Source organism: Centrocercus urophasianus, unplaced genomic scaffold (assembly GCF_019232065.1).
Source record: "Centrocercus urophasianus isolate 14NV4802_14NV808 unplaced genomic scaffold, USGS_Curo_1.0 seq_16, whole genome shotgun sequence".
NCBI lineage: Eukaryota > Metazoa > Chordata > Aves > Galliformes > Phasianidae > Centrocercus > Centrocercus urophasianus.
In genome coordinates this window covers 5,772,655-5,793,292 of record NW_024884711.1, presented here as the reverse complement: position 1 = coordinate 5,793,292, position 20,638 = coordinate 5,772,655, and the positions used below count along the sequence as shown (strand labels likewise).

Sequence of the window (20,638 nt, the reverse complement as noted above, 5' to 3'; positions counted from 1 at the left end):
GGCAAGCACTACTTCAGCAGAATGGAACAGAACATGCATAGTTTTAATGCAGCCATCTTTCACACTAGTGTTTTAATGAAATTTGTTGGACCGTGCAAAAACAAATATTATATAAGCATGCTACCAGCTGAAAGTTCTTGGGCAGACAGGAAGTGTATAAATTGTGGCACTCCCTTACCTCTGTAGGACACTGCTTCTCTAATAAGAGATGGATTAATATTGCGAAGGTTATTCAGAATGGCTTGTGCTTATTTTGCTTATCAGCCTCTGAAAAGTACATTCAGTTCAAAGCCCCATTCACACTAGACTGTGGAACAAAAAGCAAGCTTAGGTTCCTTCTCTCCTTCCTCCTGAGTCTTTGTTCCTGCTGGGAATGGCAATGCATCCCTGATACACAAATTATTCCCTCCAAATGTCATTTCCTACTTGAAACCTTGGTAGGTGCTGTTAAAACTTCAGTGTAATTTTTATTGCTTGATTTTTTCAGCTCTTCCAGAAACTGCAGAGCTGCAAAAATTGCTTGGTTTGGGGTAGTTTTGCAGTTTGTGGTAAAAGAAGACTGATACAGTGCGTGCTACTGATTCTGAGCAGAACTTAGAGCAGTAGTTGAGGTGCTGAAACTTCTGGTCATTGGGCTCACAAATACAAGGTTGTAGCAATTTGTTACATAAGCCTTATTGTTGTTGTTAATTATTATATGTTGTGTGGCTTTAATATCGAGGACCTTCAGGTCTCTGGTGTTATTTTACAGAGCTAGTGATCACTCTTGAAACAAAAGCTGCATTTTAAAGCAGGCTGAGAAAGCACAGTTTCAGAGAAACAGATAAAATCTACAGAGGAATCTGGAAAAGGTATCTTAATTCCCACTGTGTGGTTGGTGGGATTTTTGTGTGTGGATGGAGGGAACCAGTGAGATTTTGTTTTATTTTTCATAGAGATTTTTAGAAAGAAATCAGGTAGGCAAAATGGAGAAGGGAACACAGGGAGGGAGTGCAGCAAGGCAGGGTGGGCAGTGAGTTTGGGAGGAAGGAAGCTGTGGGAGATGGAGAAGAGCAGCACATCTGGGATCAAGAATGAAGCAGAGCACTGCAATGAAATTGTTATCAAAAACGAATGAACACCTGTATTTTTCAGAATTGATAGCATATCATCCTTTTCAGGAACTGCTTCCTCTGTGTTCTCCCTAAAAACATTCCTTGTGTTTGGAGCTTTGCTGTGTGCTCAGAGAGCATAAGTTGTACTATTTTGTGTAAACTGGTCTTGGTCATCAGTCCTAGACTGGCCAGGACTGTTGGGAGGTTTGTGCAGAAAAATCCCAAGACTGCTCAGGAAAGCCCTATAATACCTGCTTGATGTGTTTTGTTAATATGCGTTGTTCTTTATTGCTGCTGAGAAATAATATAGCTTTAAGAAGAGGCTGCTCCATCAGAAATGTGTTAAACCGTTCAGTGCCTTGTTTTATTTCAGTCTAAAAGCCCACACCTACAGGGATGCGTTGTGTCAGAGTCCCAGCAGTGATTTCATACGTCACGTTTCATCCTTTTTTAATCTTTTGACCAAATTTATGGCCATGGGCTGGAAATTCTTGAAAGTTTTGAAAACTTCTGGAAGTTCAGGCTTCTGCAGCTTCTCCTGTTTAAAGACACTTATTTTAATGTCACAATTGCACAAACAAGAACATTTTGCCTGGTCTTACTTGGATTCTTAGAAAGAGTGCGCTGTTTGAATGTTACACCTTGATTTAAATATCAAATGCACAACAGAGGTATAGCTATAAATGTATTAGATGCTTATCAGCAACTGCTGCTTTACACAAAGGTACTTCAGAAGTGGCTGCTTCTACTTGAATTAAAACATCTGCTGTCTTCAATTTGCGATGACAAACACTGGGATGAAAAATCCATTGATAGATGTGGGGAGGGGGGGTAAAAATTCTTAAATATTTGAAGGTTACTGTGGGATTACAAAAGCCTGATTCCTTCTGTAAGGATGTACTGCTGCTTGCTTTATTTTGTTTTTAGAAGTGATGTTTGAATATATTGTTCTACATATTACATCCATATATTAGGACCACCTTGTTTTAACTTCTTTTCCTTCTTGCTCTTCCCAACTCCCTGTTGATATTAGAGATTTTTTATTCCTATTTTCTCTTCCTCCTCTTCCATAGTTTTAAGTCATCTCTACTATTCTGAGCACTGGCAGTGTTCACAGGATAATCTTCTGGTTTGATTTCCTTTTCTACAGGGTGCTGTGCCTAAAGGTAACGCAACAAAAGAGTTCATTGAGAGTTTACAGCTAAAGCCAGGACAGGTGGTTTACAAGTGCCCAAAATGTTGTAGCATCAAACCTGACAGAGCACATCACTGCAGGTAAAGTCTCTAGACCTCAACAATTGTCCTGTGTGCTTGAATATTATTAGAGTGTGAGACTTGAGTGTTTAAATTGGGAGTTTGGCATTCAAATTCTGTTGCCAGGAGTGGCAGATGCATTCAAGCTTCTGTGTAAAAAAAAAACTCAGGTGTTTTCAGGGACGTTTTCACCTTCAGCAGGCTAGGGCTGCTTCTTGCAAAGTGAGAAATGAGTGCTGCTTCACACCTGTAATTGACGTTCTGTGATTTGTAGTACAGGCTGTCGTGGGAAAAAAAGACTTAAAATGACTTTAAAAGGTTCGTTAAACACCAAAAGTCCGTGCAACATAAATGTCTCAAAGGTCAGTGGCCTTTTTACTTTTAAGTCAGACCTATTGTCTATAGATTTAGAAATGATCCTTAGTTTAAAACTGAAGTTCAGGTAACGGTGTAACAGAAGTTTAGGTAACAGAAGAAAGCAACTGGTAGTGAGATAGGTACGAAAAACAGTGAGCAAAAAAGTAACTACTTCCTAACATTTCCTTCTGCTTTTAAAACAAGTGAACCTGCTTTCCAGTAATCAGTTAATGAATTTGCACTGGTATCCTTTCCTTATCTACCCCCAAACCACAATGCATACTGAGAGAGCTCATGTCGTGGTTACTGGATTCAGGCAGAGGTCTTGTGGGAGGGAAATACACAGATATGAATGAGCTGAACAAACGTGCTCTGCTGTTTGCATTTTTCAGATCTCAGAGCTTTAGTGTGCAGATTTTTTGTCGCTGGCTTTTTGTCATAATCCAGCTCAGGAGTTGGTTATTCAGTAGGAGCAATGTGGTTGTCTGATCACTTATTAATGCTGCTGTAAAATCCCCTCTGACACGTCTTCAATTATGAATGAAGCTTCACAGCTAAAATGCTGTCTGGTTGATGACTCACACTGTAGGCAAATGAAAAAGGCTGTTTGGCAAATCATCTCCACAGTTCTTTTCTCCATTCTTTAAGTTAATTTTATAGATGTTAAAATTTGGAAAACCCATCCACTGTGCATTAATGGTGTTGAGAATCTTCAGCCCAATGTTCCCTGTGGAGATCTGTTTGACTTTCACACCCCAAGTCTGCGCATGTGCATCAGCAGGAGTTGTTGCTAGCTGTGTGCATGAGGGACCACGGTGCTTTTTGATTCACTTGAGTCCCTGGTGCCCAGCAGCTTTCCTTCCAGCGTTTGGAAGCTGGGCTGTTGAGGGGAGTGTATTTTAGAGTATGGGCAATTCCTGCTGTTGACCACTTTTGGTCCTTGGTTCTGAGCTTCCTTTTCAACCAGTTAGTTTCACTTGCCTCTTATCCATCTCCTGTGAGCAGAGAATGATAAGTCTCCTTCCAGCCTTAGCTGCCTCCTTTGTGGAGCTCTTTGGTTTAAGTGCTTCAGGCTGTCCCTATCTGGGGAACGAGGACCTGGCAGCAATTGTAGGGGTTGCTTTAGTGCTCAACCTGCTTCACAGCTGAAGGGAAGTCTGTGTGCTCGCAGAGAAAAACACACAAACTAATTTAGAGTACAGGGAGGAACCCTCCTGCTTTATGCCATCCACCCTTCTCCCTCTGCCTCTTTCCCTTTTTTCCTAGTGAAAGGTTGGTGTTTGTCCTGTTGAAGTCTGAAATTTTCAGGCAGATAACTTGTTTTTACGACACAACCTGATTTGAGTACCACATAGCTCAAAAACATTTTTGAGTTGCTTATTCTAGCAAAATGAGGCTTCTGCTGTTGTCTACTGTGTCTGGGACCAGTAGGTAACAGGCTACCTGTGCCTGCCTGAGCTCTTGCTCTGGCAGCCTGCCCAGGCAGCCATTCCCTTAGCATTAGGACTGTAGCAGCTCATTCATTGCCAGGCATGGTAAGACTCCTTGGGATTAACTCCTCCTGCTGTGCAGTCAGTGCAGGGCTGTTCAGAGAGAGGTTTTTCTATTATTTATTCATAAGTGCTCATTAGAACATGCTTATGTTTTTATTTGAGGCTCTCTTTAAGTGTTTGGGTATTGTTGTTTATATTAAAGGTCAAAATATTTTTAATCCTGAGAAGAAAAATGAAAACAAAATGAAGCAGCCTTCAATTCTTCCTGTTTCAGATCCGCCAGAAGTGTTCTGGGATCGCTGCTGCTGCTCCCTCTTATGGGGCTATTGTTGTTTGTTTTGGGGTCTCGTGCTTTTTCATATTTGATTTCTGTGCTTGTTTGTGTGATGCAGTATCAGGAGACAGCCTTTCATCTGCTATCATATGAGAAAGCAGCAGAGAGAAAGACCTCTTTTATTATGAGGCTCGGAGCAGTTCCTGACTAATCAGGAGAATGATGTTCAGACAAAGTAGCAGTCTTTTAATTATTTGACTTCAAGCCACAGTGTGCCTGCTGGCAAGAACTTGAATTTTGATTTTATAAGTGTGGTTTTGTGAAGTACTTTAACATCTAATTGTACCTTGGATGTATACTGTGGTAATGTTTTCCTGACTATCTGCCCTGGCTGTTTTATGCCAGCGTGTGGCTTACCTTGTTTTCAAGTGTGTATTCTCATGTTTGCTTCAGTTTTATTCTTCACAAGTTCCTGCTAGCAGATAATGATAACAAATAAGCCTTTACCTTCTATTAGCGTGGTCCGGTAGTTGGTGATCCTGCCTGTGGCAGGGGGGTTGAAGCTAGATGATCTTTGAGGTCTTTTTTGACTCAGGCCATTCTATGATGATATGATCCTATGATTAATAATTCTGGGAAGTGTTGTTGCTTGTTAACCGTTTTTCACATCTTTGTGTTGTAGGTGGGATTTTTGGTTAGTTTTTAATCTGTGGATGTTTTCAGAGACTAACTAGATTAAAACCAGACTAACACAAAATTTTTCCATCTGCCTGAATGTATTTTTCAAACTGTATTTTGGCAGAAACTCTGATAACATTATGAGAATGTGTATTGCTTGACATGAATTTTTCACGGTGGTCATTTTGTACTGTGTGGCTGATTTCAGCAGACATAGAAAGAACCAGAAATATTAATGTGTTTTAAATTTAGAGGTTCCGATTTCACAGAATCATAGAGTGGCCTGGGTTGAAAAGCACCACAAGGATCATCCAGTTCCAACCCCCTGCTGTGTGTAGGGTTGCCAGCCACCAGACCAGGCTGCCCGGAGCCACATGCAGCATGGCCTTGAATACCTCCAGGGATGGGGCATCCACAGCCTCCTTGGGCAACATGTTCCAGTACCTCACCCCCCTAACATGTGTGACACCTTCCCCCTAATATCTAAGCTAAATCTGCCCTGTCTTAGTTTAAAACCATTCCCCCTTGTCCTATCACTGTCCACACTCATAAACAGTCATACCCATTCCTGTTTATGCACTCCTTTCAAATATTAGAAGGCCGCAATAAGGTCTCCCCAGAGCCTTCTCTTTTCCAAGCTAAACAATCCCAGTTCCCTTAGCCTTCCCTCATAGGAGAGGTGCTCCAGCCCTCTGATCATCTTAGTGGTCCTCTTCTGGACTTGTTCCAAGAGCTCTGCATGTTTCTTGTACTGGGGGCCCCAGGTCTGGACGCAGTACTGCAGATGGCACTTTACAAGAGCTGAGTAGAGGGGGACAATCACCTCCCTCTCCCTGCTGGCCACCCCCCTTTTAATGCAGCCCAGAACACAGTTGGTCTTCTGGGCTGCAAGCGCACACTGCTGGCTCACATCCAGCTTCTTGTCTACCAGGATCCCCAAGTCCTTTTCCACAAGGCTGCTCTCAAGGGGTTCTTTGCCCAGTGCGTATAACCCCAGGGATTGCCCTGAGCCAAGTGCAACAATACCTTGTGCTTGACCTTATTGAACCTCATTACGTTTCACTTCTGGTTCTTACATTTCTTTGTGTTCCTAAAATTTCTGTGAAATCTTGTATTCCCAGAATGGAATGTGCTATAAATAAAGTTCTGTCTTCTTTCAGCGTTTGCAAGAGGTGTATTCGGAAAATGGACCATCACTGCCCATGGGTCAATAACTGCGTAGGAGAGAATAACCAGAAGTACTTTGTACTGTTTACAGTAAGTATTTCACATGTGTTGTTTGAGGCTGTCTGGTGTGCAGCCACAAAACATTGCATGTCATTTCTGAAGCAGCTCCAATGCTGGCTTGCTTTTCTTTCCTGTTTCAGAAGAGCTTTTCAGGGAACTCCTGCAGACTCCTGTTTCACTAATTGGGGAACGCACACAATATAGCAATATAGGAAAAGGCAAAACAGAAAGTGTTTGCCAGGGCTTTGTGAAGCTTGCTTTGTCAGGTGATTGGCATGCTGTTTCCCAACTCATGTGGTTTGTTGATTCTTTCACTCTGCTCTGTGTTTGGTAGAGTTGTGACCCACATATAGGGTACCTAAATGCTGTCCTTGAAGGAGCACCTGTCTGAGATTGCATAATAAGAGATGGTGTCGCATCTTAAGCAAGGAGAGGGAAATCTACATCCCCTTTGGAAAGCATTGTTCATGTTCTACTTGCAAGTAGTTTATTTTTGTGCTTGAAAACCAAGGAGATGTTTGACTTTTCGTGCTGTTTTCTGTAGCATAACGTGTAAGAAAGCAGGAGCACAGACTTGAATACTACTTACATGGGAGGGTGCAGATCTGTTTCATCAAAAGGACTGCAAATGTCTTGTGGGAGCAGCGTGAGTGTTGCAAGGCTGCTTGTTAATGATGCCCTATTTTATTAATAAGTCTTTGGAGAAATCTGTAGGTTCAAGGAAGCGTGTTCTCATGTTGCCAAGTAGAAAGGGAGAAACTTTGAATTAAGAGGAAAGTCTTGCTCCGAAATTTATTTTCTACAGTGTGGTTTCTTAGGATGTGGGTTACAGAACAAAACCCATTTTTTTTCCCTTGAGCAAGGTTGTTTTCACTGTAAGGGATAAGCAAGATGCTTTAATCTTATCAAAAGGATTTCTGTTTCCCTTAAAACTGCCATTACTTTCAAGTGAGCTCTATTAAAGAGCCAGTGTAGTTGCAAGAGAAACAAAAGATTTTGTTTATTCTTTTTGTTTTGTTCCTGTTTACTCTCTTTAAGACCTGGGGAGATGAAAGTATGGCAGCACCTTCCAGCTCCAAGGGGAGGCAAAATGCTCTCCTGTCACCCTTTTCTGCTCCCACAGGGTCACCCTGTAACAAAATGTCCCTCACACCTACTAGTCTGTAGGTCCAGGAAAGTCATCCTTCTAGCCCTGTCTCTGTAAACTGTAGTGTAGTACTGCCAGTGGTTTGAAGTATGTTGTTGCAAAGCTAAGACAGGATTTAAAAAAAATGGATTAAGTACAAAGTGTTGAAGGCTGACAGGAATTTTCCATGCCAGTGTCTGCCTCAGGGAAAAATACTTATTTAAGGGAAAGAAATGACATCTGGAAAGCAGATTAAGTGCTTCTTGTGGCTAAAACAAATTAGCCGTTGTTTCACTGGTAAACTGTAGTGCTCTTGTGCTTGAGAGCATGGACATGAGCTTTGACAGCATGACACCTGAGTGTCAGAGAGCTGCTGGTATCTGAGAGCTGCACTGTGCTCAGCAGAGGAAGGGTCGCACGCTGTCTGGGAGGCCACACTGAGGCGCAGCACACCAGGCTTTGTGTCTGCCTGGCTTCCAACTAAACATCTTCTTCCCGTGCCCTTGGAGCTGTTGGTAAGGCCACATTGAGTTGGGTGTTACCTTACTGTTCGCCGCCTTCAGGTTGCTTTATTTGGGGGATGGAGGTTGTTGATTTTTGGTTGTAGGGTTCTTCTAAGTCTGAACACTGCGCTTGATTTTAAGGTGATGAAAGTGAGCGTTCTGGTCTTTGCCTGATGCCTATATTGCATCCTTTTTCTTTTTTTCTTTTTTTTTTTTTTCCAGATGTATATAGCACTGATTTCTCTGCATGCTCTAATTATGGTGGGATTTCACTTCTTGTATTGCTTTGAAGAGGACTGGACAAGTGAGTACTAATGAAGCATCTCATTAAGATATCAGATTAGAATATGGAAAAGACCTTATAATGCAGTTTGCTTGTAAGACAACCCCTTCTGTATCATCTTTAGGAGAATGGTATCAAAGCTCTGTTATGTGATCTTCAATTTTATTTTTTTTATGATCAATCCTGGAACTTCATAATTTTTTCTGACCTGCCAGGATTTTTGCCCTGAAAAATGTCCTATTCTGTCTTAGGGCTGAAACTGCCTGAGAGGAAGCTGAGACATAAAGACTCCTAGATACTATGTGTGCAGTAAGCTACTATTTCCCTAAATGCAGCACTGATTTCCTGAATGCCAAAGCAAGATAAGGAGAATGTGTATGCTCTTTTTAAAAGGCTAACATGAATCATTCTTGCAAGACTGCCAGGAAAACATGTTAACTCAGATCCAAAAATCCACCCTCACGAGAACAAGGAATTCCTTTCCACACACACACACACGAAATATGAACAAGAACCAAAATAAACTGCCAGCCCTTGTTCTGGAGCAACAAATGAACAAGTTTTCCCATAAGCATTTGAGATATGTTTTTAAAAAGTGGGAGTATGGGAAATCCTCTAGATAATGCTGAGTTAATGAGACAGGTGCCACAAGTTGTGTGTGCAGCTTGTGCCTTTTCTTGGAAGGGCATTACCTTCCTTTCTCTTAGAATTCCCTTTTCTTAAAACATGTCATTGTGCTTAAGGACTGGTTTTATTAGCTTATAATAATGTGGAGGATGGGTGCACTCACTTATGAACTGAATTTGACAAGGTTGTTCTGCAGTTCAGAACTTTGCCAACCAGCTGCTAAATGGCACTGAGAACATCTGGATTTGACTATGGTGGCAAGGACCATGAAGGAAGGATACATCATTCCCTTTCTCCAAGCCTGTGTCTGTGGGGGAAGCAGTTTCCCATCTGTCCCAGGTTTTGGCAGCAGAAGAGGGAGTTTACAAGAGGTGGATTTGTTGTTCCAGCTGCCTTACATTTTTGCTGGTTGGGCCTGATTATTGCTTATCTCTCGAAGCTTCACATCTGCTCATGGGAGAAATACTCATCTTTTCTTACTATTTTTGTGACGATGCCGTGTGCGTACTACACGTGGCACCTGTTGAGAACAGTGCAGTGATTGCCAATGCTAATATTTCAACCTACCTCACAGCATCTCAGAAGAAAACAGAACCCAGAAAAAGAAAAATCACGGATGAAGGAAGTGTGCTCAACAAAAAAATGGACAGATGGGTGCTTGTTTTTCAAGGCAAATAATGAGGCACTCTGCTTAATTTGTAAAGAAATGGTGATAGTTTTCAAAGATTACAATTGGAAAAACATTACCTGCAAAAACATGCTGCCAAATTTGATGCTTATCAGGGAACACTTTGTGAAGACAGTGGAACCAAAAAAGAATTCTGTCGTCTCAACAAAATCTTCATAAGGTTAAAAACTCAAATGGACTCTGTTATAAGAGCTAGTCACGTGGTAGCAAAATAAATCTGAACTATTTACTGATGGTGTGCTTTTTAAGCAGTGCTTGGAAAGTGTGGCAGCTATAATGTGGTATAGCTACTGATGGTGCCCCAGCAACGGCTGGTAAAAAAGGGGGATTTATTAAATTAATAGAAGGTGGTGCAGCTGCCATCAGCAAATCACGCTTGATGAAATATCACTGCATCATACAGCCAAGAAAACATGTATGCAAAAGCTTTGAAAATGGATAATGTCATGCAAATCATCATCTAAGCTGAGAATTGCATTAAAGTCCAATGGATTGAATCCTCACCAGTTCCAGGAGTTCCTTAAAAGAATGGATGCAGTTACAAGGACATCGTTTACGTTTCTGAAGGAAGGTGGCTAAGTCAGGGTAAAGTGCTGAAAAGATGCTATGATTTGTGATATGAAATCATTCATGGAATGAAGTTTGTGCCAGAACTTGAAAATGAAAAATGGCTCACAGATTTAACAGTTTTTGGTGGATCTGATCGCTCATTTAAATGAGTTAAATGTGTGTCTTCATGGTGAAAATCAGCTTATCTTTTCTGTTTCAACCATGACAGCATTTGCAATGAAACAAATTATGGCAAGCTCAAGTGATGGCAAATGGCCTCATGCACTTTGATGTGTTGGCTAAACACAGGCCTATGAACAGCGAAAAATATACATCTCTGCTTTCCGGTTTGATGAAGGAATTTGGGAATAGGTTTCAAGATTTCCAAAAGAATCATCAATTTTTTTGTTTATTTGTGACTCCATTTTCAGTTGTCACAAATACATTACCTGCACATTTTCAAACAGAATGTATAGAGTTGCAGTCAGACATTCGAGTCAAAGAAAATTCAGTCTTGTTTCGTTACTGGATTTTTATAAGGTCTGCCTTAACAGAGAAAAATATCTTGTGCTTCACAATCATACCTCATTCACATCATTGCTTTTTGGCAGTATGTGCACTTGTGAACAGTTGTTTTCAAGGATGAATCACAGGAAGAATAGCATTTCATTGAAAATCTCTGACGAGCACCTGGAGATCTCACTAACAATTGCAGCCACTTCCATTGAACCAGGCACTGATGCATCAGTTTCATAAAAACAGGGCCAAGCATCTCATTAGTTTTATGGTTTTGCTCCTCTCTGCTTTTTACATTTTAATAAAAAAATATATTAAAAACATAAGTTTTGTTACTTTATTATATAATTTACATTTGGCCCAAGACAATTCCCCTTCACTCAGTGCAGCCCTGGCAAGCCAAAAGGTTTGACACCCATGCTATAAGTGAAAGAGAGTAGAATGGGTTCCTGAGTAGCAGGCTGGGAAAACATCTCACTGAAAAAGGTGAGATGCTGCTTAACACAGAAAAACCCTGTGGTGCTTTCTTGTTGCCTTGTTGAACTTGTAGGAGTGACTGCTTCATTGTTGTGCACCCTCAAGGTCTGAGCTTCCCCGTGCACCTTTTTGAGTATGATCACCGTGCAGTTCATTCTGAAAACTCATGGCCTAGTGGGTGTTTTGCACATGCTGCATTACCTGATCTCTCCCCTTCCAACTCTCTTGTTTTGTCTTCACAGAATGCAGCTCCTTCTCTCCACCAACCACAGTGATCCTTCTCATCCTCTTGTGTTTTGAGGCGCTCCTTTTTCTCATCTTCACCTCGGTTATGTTTGGGACCCAAGTACACTCCATCTGCACTGACGAAACGGTGGGTGTTCCACACCCTCTTTTCTTTACCTTGTCTCTCACTGTTAATAGAAAGAGTTACGGGGTTTTGCCTCATTGCATGGGGAATTCATGTGTACCCTTTGAGGAAAAATCCACTGTGACCAGCTGAATCAGCACAGTGCTAAATTGTCCTCTGAAAGTCACTGTGAGGAGAGGTGTCCACCGACGTAATTATTGGCTGGGATGTTGTGGGATCAGACATTACCCTGGGTAAGGTAAGGCATTGGTATTGGGGTCTACTCTGTACAGATTCAGGAACTGTAGATTCGGGAATATTTTTCCTTTAATGAAGTGCTGCTATGCTGGTGTTTCAGATTTTCATTGTGTCACAACATGCAGCTTTGCGTGCTAGAAAATTTTCAGTTTTGCTTGTTAATCTGTTCAAAATCCGTTCTCAAGGCGTGGGGAGGGAAAGCAGGGGAAACTTGAGACGTTCCTGGAAATGGAATACAGTCCAATAGTGGTGGGTACAGTCTGCTGCAAAGCCACCAAGTTTGAATACATCACAGTAGAGGTGACGCAGTAATGTTGCTGCCCTGGTGTTGCTGCACTTGCAGCTTCTGTAACGGTGGAGCTGGTGCCTCCTGGTGATACTCCCACAAGTGAATGCTGCTGGCTTTCACCAAGCATGCTCAGAGATACGATAGCTCATATCAAAGGGCTGGAATTAACTGGAGTGACTGAAGAGAAATTACAGTCTTAAAAGAGGGACCAGAGTACCCTGCCTCCTTTAGTTGTCCTTATCCTTCGCTTTACTTGTGGCCAGTTGAAGCTAGAATAAATATGTTGGCTGCCATTGGAGAGCTGTGACTGTCATTGCAGTGTGTAAGAACCCATCGCTCCTGAGCCTTCTTTACAGTGCATGTTTTTCTGCCTGGCTTCTGCAAAAGGCTGATGTTCACACTGTGGCTCTTCTGTGCTCAGAGGAGGGCTGCAGCTGTTCGTCCTGCCAGGGCGACCTCTGCGATGGGGTACAGTGTCATATGGAACCAGATCCTGTCTAAGTTAATAAGTGTGTAAATTAGCAATGCTCTCTGTGAAACCATCACCCAAATTTCTCAGTCTTTGAAACCTGGCAGGAGTTTTTTGAAGCTGCTTCCCATAGTCAGGTACACAAATAAGTCTCCTTCATTTCCTATCCCCTCGAATTCTGGAAGCTCTTGTGAAAGGACTTAAGCCACAGACTAAAATTAAAGATGTGGACACTCCCTGTTTGGTTGTGGGGGTTTGCTTTTGATTTATGTTTTGTTTTTTTTTTAATACTCAGCAGTAAAGACTTTGCTCTTTGGAGGCCTCTGTGTTGTCTGTTAATTTTGCTAGCTTTGAGCTATCTGGGTCTTGCAAACAATCTGTTTTGAGTGCAGGATGTTTCCAGGTGAAATTCTACCTGATACGGCCCCTTTCAGAATTCTTTGTCCCATTCTAGAGACAGGACTGTGTCGTGACCTTTCTCACCTTCTTCCAATCCCCAGGAGACCTCCTTCTCTGTCCTGTGCATGCTGGCCCCCTGGGATGCTTCCTCTCTGCCTGGAGGCACCCAGATCCCCAGTATTGTGCCGTTACCTCTGGAGGTGACATTCTCAGGGGTCACTGCAGCTCTTGCAGTTGGCTGAGCTTTTTCTGCAGAGCACCCAGAACTGGTAACTTGAGACACACAGATGTATTACAGCGCATTAATCTATAGCACAGGAGAGATGTGAAGGTCAGGAGAAGCTTACCTTGCAAAAGATCATAAGTTAAAAATCAGAACAATCTGCCTGCCAGCGCTACCCGTGGAAAAATAATGCTCTCCAGTGACTGCACCAGTTAATTGTGCTTCTGTGGCAGTGTGTTCAGTCAGTCATAGCTTTCCTGGAAGACCCAATTCGTGTTTATTGTACAGCACAAATTTGAGTTTGTGGGGCTTTTTGGTTTTGGTTTAAAAGTGACTGACCAGTGAGTGTTCCAGCTGATTGCTTGATGGCTTATTTTTATTTTCCCTCTAACCTGTACTAAACAACGCTAATGATTTCTCTCCAATTGGTATCTTATATAATCTTTTCTCCCTGCTGTCGGCCCATGCATGTTTTGGCAGTGATGTAGTGAAACATGAAGAGGCAGACTTAGCTACATGGAGCTATGGGTGAATCTGAACTTCCTGAACTTGCTTGGTGAATCTTGGAGCATTATAGAGATTATCTCATTGGGTTTTTTTGTCTGCAAACCTATGATTGTTTCCTCTGATTTTTTTTTCCCCGTCTGGTTAGCACGTAATGCTTTCAGCCATTAAAGTATGTGCTTTGTATTTGGTTTTATGTGGTGGGTTTTTTAAATTGAACAATACAGACAATTGGAGGTCAGGTCTTAAAAGGTTTGATGAAATTTCCAGGCCTGAACAAAATTAAAACAGTTCTATTTTGGAGAAACATTTTCTATCTTCTTATTAGTAGCACTATTAGTAGTAGTATAAAGCAATGGAAAGAGGAGAGGCTCTAAAGATGCGTTTTAATGTTCTTACTCCATCCTTTGGATAAGGGGTAACTGAGAATAGACCTTTCCACAAACCCAGAGCGACAAAAACTGAGCGTTTGACTGAAAATGTGATATTTCTGTTTTCAGGGAATAGAGCAATTGAAAAAGGAAGAGAGAAGATGGGCTAAAAAAACAAAATGGATGAACATGAAAGCAGTATTTGGCCATCCGTTCTCTATAGCATGGCTTAGCCCATTCGCAACACCAGACCAAGGAAAAGCAGACCCATACCAGTATGTGGTCTGAGGAATTCTTGACCAGCATTTCCACTAAGATAGAAACATATTGCAGCACTACTGTTTAAATTTTCCATGAATGTTTAAAACGAAAAGCAAGACAAACTTTTTTTTATGTCTAATGAATGGCTGATAATTGCAGAGAAAAAAAAGCCCTGTATTCCACAACTTCAGATAATTCTATATCTCTGGCTGAAACTGCTGCTGTTGCTTTTCTTTCTTTCTTTCTTTCTTTCTTTTTTTTCTTAATCATGTTAACTTTACTGGCCTTTGTTTCTCTCTGCTTTCTGTATGGCATAACTAATGTGAAGGGAGTTTTCCTTCTCCGTTGTGACCCACCTCTTCTGAGTAGGTTTTCATGCTGTCTGCTGACTGTGCTGAGCTCTGTGGAAGACATGTGAGTGCCAAGTCCTACACAGACACCTTTGGACTTCCTGAAGGAGCGCGCTGCTCTTTCAGAAGTGAACTTGAGCTGGGAAGTAGACCCTTCACTTTACCAAAAGGCACAAGATGAGAACGCAGCAAGAGAGCCAGTTGACCTGGTGATTGCACGCAGTTCGAGTATCTAAAGCAAACATTGCCAATGCTGCTTCCCCCTCGTTTTTCCTTCCAGCTACAAAATCGATTTCATCTTTCTGGCATTATTTTGTCTGTTCCCTCCCTGGTGCGCAGGAAATTGTTGCCATCTTAGGGTAACTGTGTTGCAGATTTAGAAGACTTTGTGGATTTTTAAAATGCCTTACATTTGCAGAAAAGAAAGAGGAAGAATCTGATTTTCAAATGCTTAGAATGGGAGCAGCATCGTGTTGGCGTGTGTTTGTCTCGTAAATGAGCTGTTGGAGCAATACCTGTTAAATAGCTTTGAAAAACTGATGTGAATGCCTGGAGGCAGATGGATAAAGACTGACCTTGGTGGGATGTGTCGTTATGCCAGGGAGATGGATCCTACGTTCTTAGCATCGCCCTGGTGTGGAGCTTTGTGAATCTTGTACTGTGTATGTGCACACCTGTGTGCAAACGCACACTGTGTGTGTATATGTTAAAGCTGGGAACTGGTGGTGGTAAGGAGCATGTGTACTTCATGGACTGTGTGGTGATGAAAGGGGAGGGACAGAAGGCATTCCAGAAACAGGTAAGGCCAAACCATTCGTAACTGTGACCGATGCCTTGTGTTCAGGCAGAAATTTTGCTATATTTTGGATCATTACTCCTATAGACTTATCAGAATATTGCGAACAAAGGAAAAACTACTCATCAGCTGTGTCCAGGAATTCCAAGGAATCTTTTCTTTCCTTGGTTTAAATAAAAGCCGTATTTTTTGGAAGATGATGTGTTTAGACTGCTTCAAAGCCATGGGGGATGGAGGGAAATCAGGGAAGGAGAAGTTTAGTGGATGTCTCATTTTGGAAGTAATGTGAATGCTGCATCTTTTCAATCTGTCAATGCTTCCATATGGAAAACAAATGCAATAAAACTTTTCCAAAAAAATTCTTTGCTGTTCTTAATTTCTTGAAACTTTGGGAAAATCTGTAACGGCTTCCTGAGCTTGGTCTGAGCAGGATTGGCTTTTGTCACCCAGATAGGTAATGAATGAATGCATCTCACCATGTAATTAATTGCTGAATCGCACGTTCTGGTTTTGTTTTATGTCCTGTTATTCACTACGCATTTTGAAGGAAGGCTGCTTGCATTGTTCTGGCATTTAGGTCATTGTGAGGAAAACAAAAATGTAATTACTCATTTCTGCTTTCAAACAAACACGAAGTGTTGAAGTATTACCCAGTATTGTATTTTTCAGGCAAGCTTTCTGATGTTCGGAGCCGGCAGGGATGTCTGTCTGTTGGTGCCTAGTGTGCCTCTCTAACTGGTGTTCTCTGGTTGATTTGCACTGTGCATCTCAGAGTGTGACTTGCTGCAATGTGGCTCAGCACCAACACGAGGAAGGCAGGCTTGCTGGCTCTCCCAAACAGCACCGCCCGATTTCAAGTGCTGGTTCTGCTTTGGTGCAGCTGACAGAAATGGGAGCACAGATGTGGAGAGAAGTTACGGTGTTTGCAAGTTCTGCTTGTGTCTTCCTTTTGGATTTTACAAGCATATGAAAAGAACCAAATGCCTTCCTTCTGAGCCGTGAGAGCAGTCTGCAGGTCACTGCTCCTGAGCCAGAGCCCCCAGCACCCTGTATGGCACGGCACAGAAACGGGTGCTGAGGGAGATGGGGCAAGGAGCCAATTACACAGAGCTGCTGGTAAAACAGAAGTTCCTGACTGCTGATTCTTTTCTCACTCAGCTCTATTTATCTGCGCTTGCACATCACAAAGTAAACTTATTTATCTGGGAACCTTTCTTTATCTTTCCCTCCCTTTCTGTAACCTTCCTCACGCCCTGCTGACTGTGGCAGCCAGGCAGAATGTGAACAGGAGCTGATTTTGAACAGTTTTGTCTATTTTGAATATGTGCCCAGGAAGGATAAGTAAGGCTGGGGATGGAGAGGAGAGGGAGAGCCTTGCCCTGCCTGCTGTGCTGAGCTGCCCTTAGCACAGCTTCGAGCCCACCTCACGTAGTGCCACGGTTGGCAGATGCTGTTCTGAGTGATGGGTGGTGGTTTGGAAAGATGGGGCTTGCTGCTTCGAAATCTTCACAAGCCTTATCCCCCATTTTAGCAGTGTGGATTGAACTGGGTGACACAACCAATTGCCCAAGGAAGATGTGGTGCCTTATCCCTGGAGGCACTCAAGGCCGGGTTGGATGGCACAACCTGATCAATGGGTGACATCCCTGCCCATGGCATGGGGTTGGCACTGGGTGGGCTTTAAGGTCCCTTCCAACCCAAAACATTTTATGACTCTGTGACCGAAGACAGGGTTAGAGCTGGCATGACCAGGGAGGCTTTCCATGCTTGGTGCTTTTTCTCCCCAGTGTTAGTGCAGAAGCAAGCTGCTGCTTGTTAATTATGTAATATCACATTAATTATGAGGCTCACTAGGTGTGCAGTTGTGGTGCCACAGAGGTCATTCGCATGTCGTTGTTTTCCCCTTGCAAAGCTCTGAGATGATTTGTGGGTACTTAGAGAACACCTCCAGAATCAGAACGGAGGGCTGGTTTGTGTCACGCTATTCTAAAGCTGCTGTTTTAAATGGTTTGAACTGAACTTGCTCATTTTTCCTCTCCTTGAACATCTCCAACCTCCAGTCCCGTGTCTTCACTTCTCGAGGAGCAGCGTTTCTGCACTGTCACCTTTGTCACTGTCGCTCTCATCTGCAAAGCTGACTCCATCTCGTGTGTAACGCAGAAGGTGGGCATGAGGATGTGTGCCCGACTTCACGCAGGAGTAAAAACAAGTGCTCCAAGTGCTCTGTTTCTACATAGAGAAGACTTCCAGACCTGAGCATTGACAGTCAACCTGTGTCCTTACTGGTGGCCATGGGAAGAGGATGGTTGGAGCTGACCCAGTGCTCCTTCACACCAGGGTTGGCCTTGGACAATTTGTGGAACAGAAAAAGCGTTCCTCAATATTTGCTCTTAATTGGTGCCAAACATGCGTGTTCTCATATTGATTTTCATTACCAAGCAACATCTGTCTGTAGTAATTCCAGTGACAGGGAAATATGGCAGTTTTCTTGTAGCTGAACCATTGTAAAGAAAAAAAGCTCAAATAAGGTGAAATTTCAGGTTGTGATTGTATTTTGTTACTTGTTGGAAGGACTCTAAAACACTGGGAGAAGAGGTCTCAATTTGGAAGAGGGATGACCTTCCAGAAGCCTTATTACCAAGCAGTACCAAATAATTCGCCAAGGTTGGGGCTGTCCGTGAGCTGAGTCGTGTTTTGGGGATTTGATTTTACTGGGGATGAATTTGTTGGTACAGCAGGATTTCTGCCTGTCTGTCCATCTCAGTAGCTGAGCTGTGAGCACCACGATGCAGCTCAAATACCTGTTTTGAACGTGAAACGACCCCAGACTCTCCTCTTCTTGCAGGGCATCGAGCGCCTTAAGAAGCAGAAGCCGACCTGGGAGCGGACCAGAGGCTGGGAGGGGATGAAGGCAGCCTTCGGCGGTACCCCGTCCCTGTCCTGGCTCAACCCCTTCTCCAACATGGACTGCAGGAGCCCACCGCCAGCCCCCGCCGCGCCCGCGGCCGCCACCATGACGCAGGAGGAGATCGAGCAGTTCCTGGCTCGGGAGGTGAACATCCAAGTGCCCCATGAGTAGCAGAGCATCAGCCCAGGGGCCAAGGGACGCGTCCAGGCGGTGTGTTATTTTATTAACTGCTTGTGGTGGAGAAGCAGGGTGGGTTTTCTTGTCTTTTTTTTTTTTTTTTTTAATTGTACTTCGGGTGCTTCTGGTGCAGAATATAATTCAGGACTATTCATGGGGAAGTCGGGTCCGGCACCAGCAGAAGCAATGCAAATCTCCAGAGCAAGTTTAACCCAAAGTGAGAGCCACACGGCCTTTGCAGCTGTGTCCTGCCTTACCCAGCTGCTTTTGTGTGGCCTTCGGGGAGAGACCCAGGTGTGAGGCCGGAGCTGTGGGGCCTCGTGTCCTCATGGCACTGGCTGGATGAGCGTTGCCTCTCGTCCTGCCAGTGCCTGCATTCAGAGGTGATGCTCCAGGCATCACCACTCTGACAACCAAGATCTAGACTGGTTTTGGGCTGGTTTTGCCTTGTTGTCATCTCCCCCACCTTACTGACCAGTGACACCTCACCTGGGCAACGTGCTCCTGGATTCCCACCCCCAATTGTGCAGCTTTGAGGTCCTGTAACATGCAGCAAAGATAATTATTGCCTTGGGAGAGAGAGATGAAGGAGTTGGGGGGTAAACCGAGGTATTGTGGAAGACCTGGATTAACTTTCAGTTATTTATGAAAGCCCAAATTCCACTGGATATTGCAAGGGGTTTTTTTCCTCATGGCAGTGATAAAGGAGTTTAAACATGAAGTAACAGTCTGGTGGGTGGGGTGGAAGCTAGGAGTACAGTGGGGCCAGAATCCAGGAAAACAAGGGGAGATGTTTTTGAACCATAGTGACCCCTTTGTTTCTCCTTTTTTTCTATGAAAAAATAGATTTGGGGGGAAAAAAAATGCATAAGGAACTGTGTGTTTATCTAAATGTCTTGGTAAAGGGAAACGTGCTGTACCTTGGGGAAACTGAGGTATCGTCTTGCTGTAGTGCACGAAGCAGTGCGGTGTGGGAATTTGAGACTGTCTCACTTCTGCACCAGCCTTCATGTCTGCACGGCAGGGTCTGCATCACAGGGACATTGGGGACATATGTGAATCTGTACAGGGAGAAGTGGGGATGCATAAGGTGGAAGCTGGGAGCTGCTGATTTCAGTTAACTCTCCCACCTGTGGGTGGAGGTGGGGTTGCAGGGCCCCACAGGAAGACCAGCCGTGGAAGAGCAGCATTTGGTGTGACAGCTGTATCCACAGTGCTGATTGCTGGGCTGATCTCCTTCCACTTCCTGCATTGCTCCTCAGCAATGTGGGTTTGTGTGCTGTTTCAGTAGCTGGAACTAGAAAGCTCTATGAAAGGAGGACTCCTCTCTGCCTGCTCCATGCTGCCACATTTTTGCCCATCAAAGGTGCAGGAGCTGGAAGAATGTTGGCATCAGGAAATCAGAGCGTTCCCTCACTCCTTTGTACCCTCCTGCTCTGCCTTGGTACAGCATGGCAAAAGTCTGAAGCAGCAGAAGTCCTCATGAGTTGGAGTGATCTGCTTCATTCCAAGCCTTGGCATCCACCTCGTAGTGTAACTCCCACCAGGTAGCTTGAGACCAAAGTTATTTCCATGGAATTGAAACCAGCCCCCTTCCCCTCCCTGTGGCATCGTGCCTTCACCTCCAGCCCAGGCTGGGCTCCATCAGCACTGCAGCATGGGGCTTCAATCCATGATGGACGGGATCACAGTGGCCATGTGCAGCATTCATGGTCTTTTAAAGCAGGCTTTCTATGCAAGTAAAGAACCTGTATCTCTTGGAAATATATATATTTTGGTAATCATAACTCTGGTTTATGCCTCCGGATGCTAATTATACTTATTAAAGAATTAATATTTCCATGCTGCAGTTTGTGCTCCTCCATTCCCTGTGCTCCACTCTGCCCTGGGCAGTCTGACCAAGTGCTTGGTTAGCAAACCTGCCCACGGGAAGGGGGTAGAGTTAAGTGATCTTTGAAGCCCCTTCCAAACCAAATCCTTCTATGACTTTATATCAGTCTATGGCAGGAGGTTAGACCTGAGTGGTCCCATACAACCCAAACCATTCTGTGATTCATATAGTAAAATCAGGCTGCAGGGGACTTAATGCCACTCAGTGTCAACCCCCTGCCGTGGGCAGGACTGCCACCCAGGGCCAC

At 43.5% G+C, this 20,638-nt stretch overlaps 1 protein-coding gene across 3 annotated transcripts in view; it reads left to right on the top strand.

The window, feature by feature from the left end:
* Positions 1-20,335, top strand: part of ZDHHC3 (zinc finger DHHC-type palmitoyltransferase 3) — a 29,627-nt gene extending 9,292 nt beyond the window's left edge. For 2 of the 3 annotated variants that reach the window (XM_042816876.1, XM_042816875.1), the window contains exons 3-7: positions 2,245-2,369; positions 6,311-6,407; positions 8,229-8,310; positions 11,389-11,519; positions 18,261-20,335. In XM_042816876.1, coding sequence (XP_042672810.1) covers positions 2,245-2,369; positions 6,311-6,407; positions 8,229-8,310; positions 11,389-11,519; positions 18,261-18,494 — 669 coding nt within the window. In that variant the 3' untranslated portion in view covers positions 18,495-20,335. Of the gene's footprint in view, positions 1-2,244; positions 2,370-6,310; positions 6,408-8,228; positions 8,311-11,388; positions 11,520-14,137; positions 15,611-18,260 lie in introns of those variants that run through there. The other variant, XM_042816877.1, reaches the window with a different exon arrangement.
* The last annotated feature ends 303 nt before the right edge of the window (positions 20,336-20,638 follow it).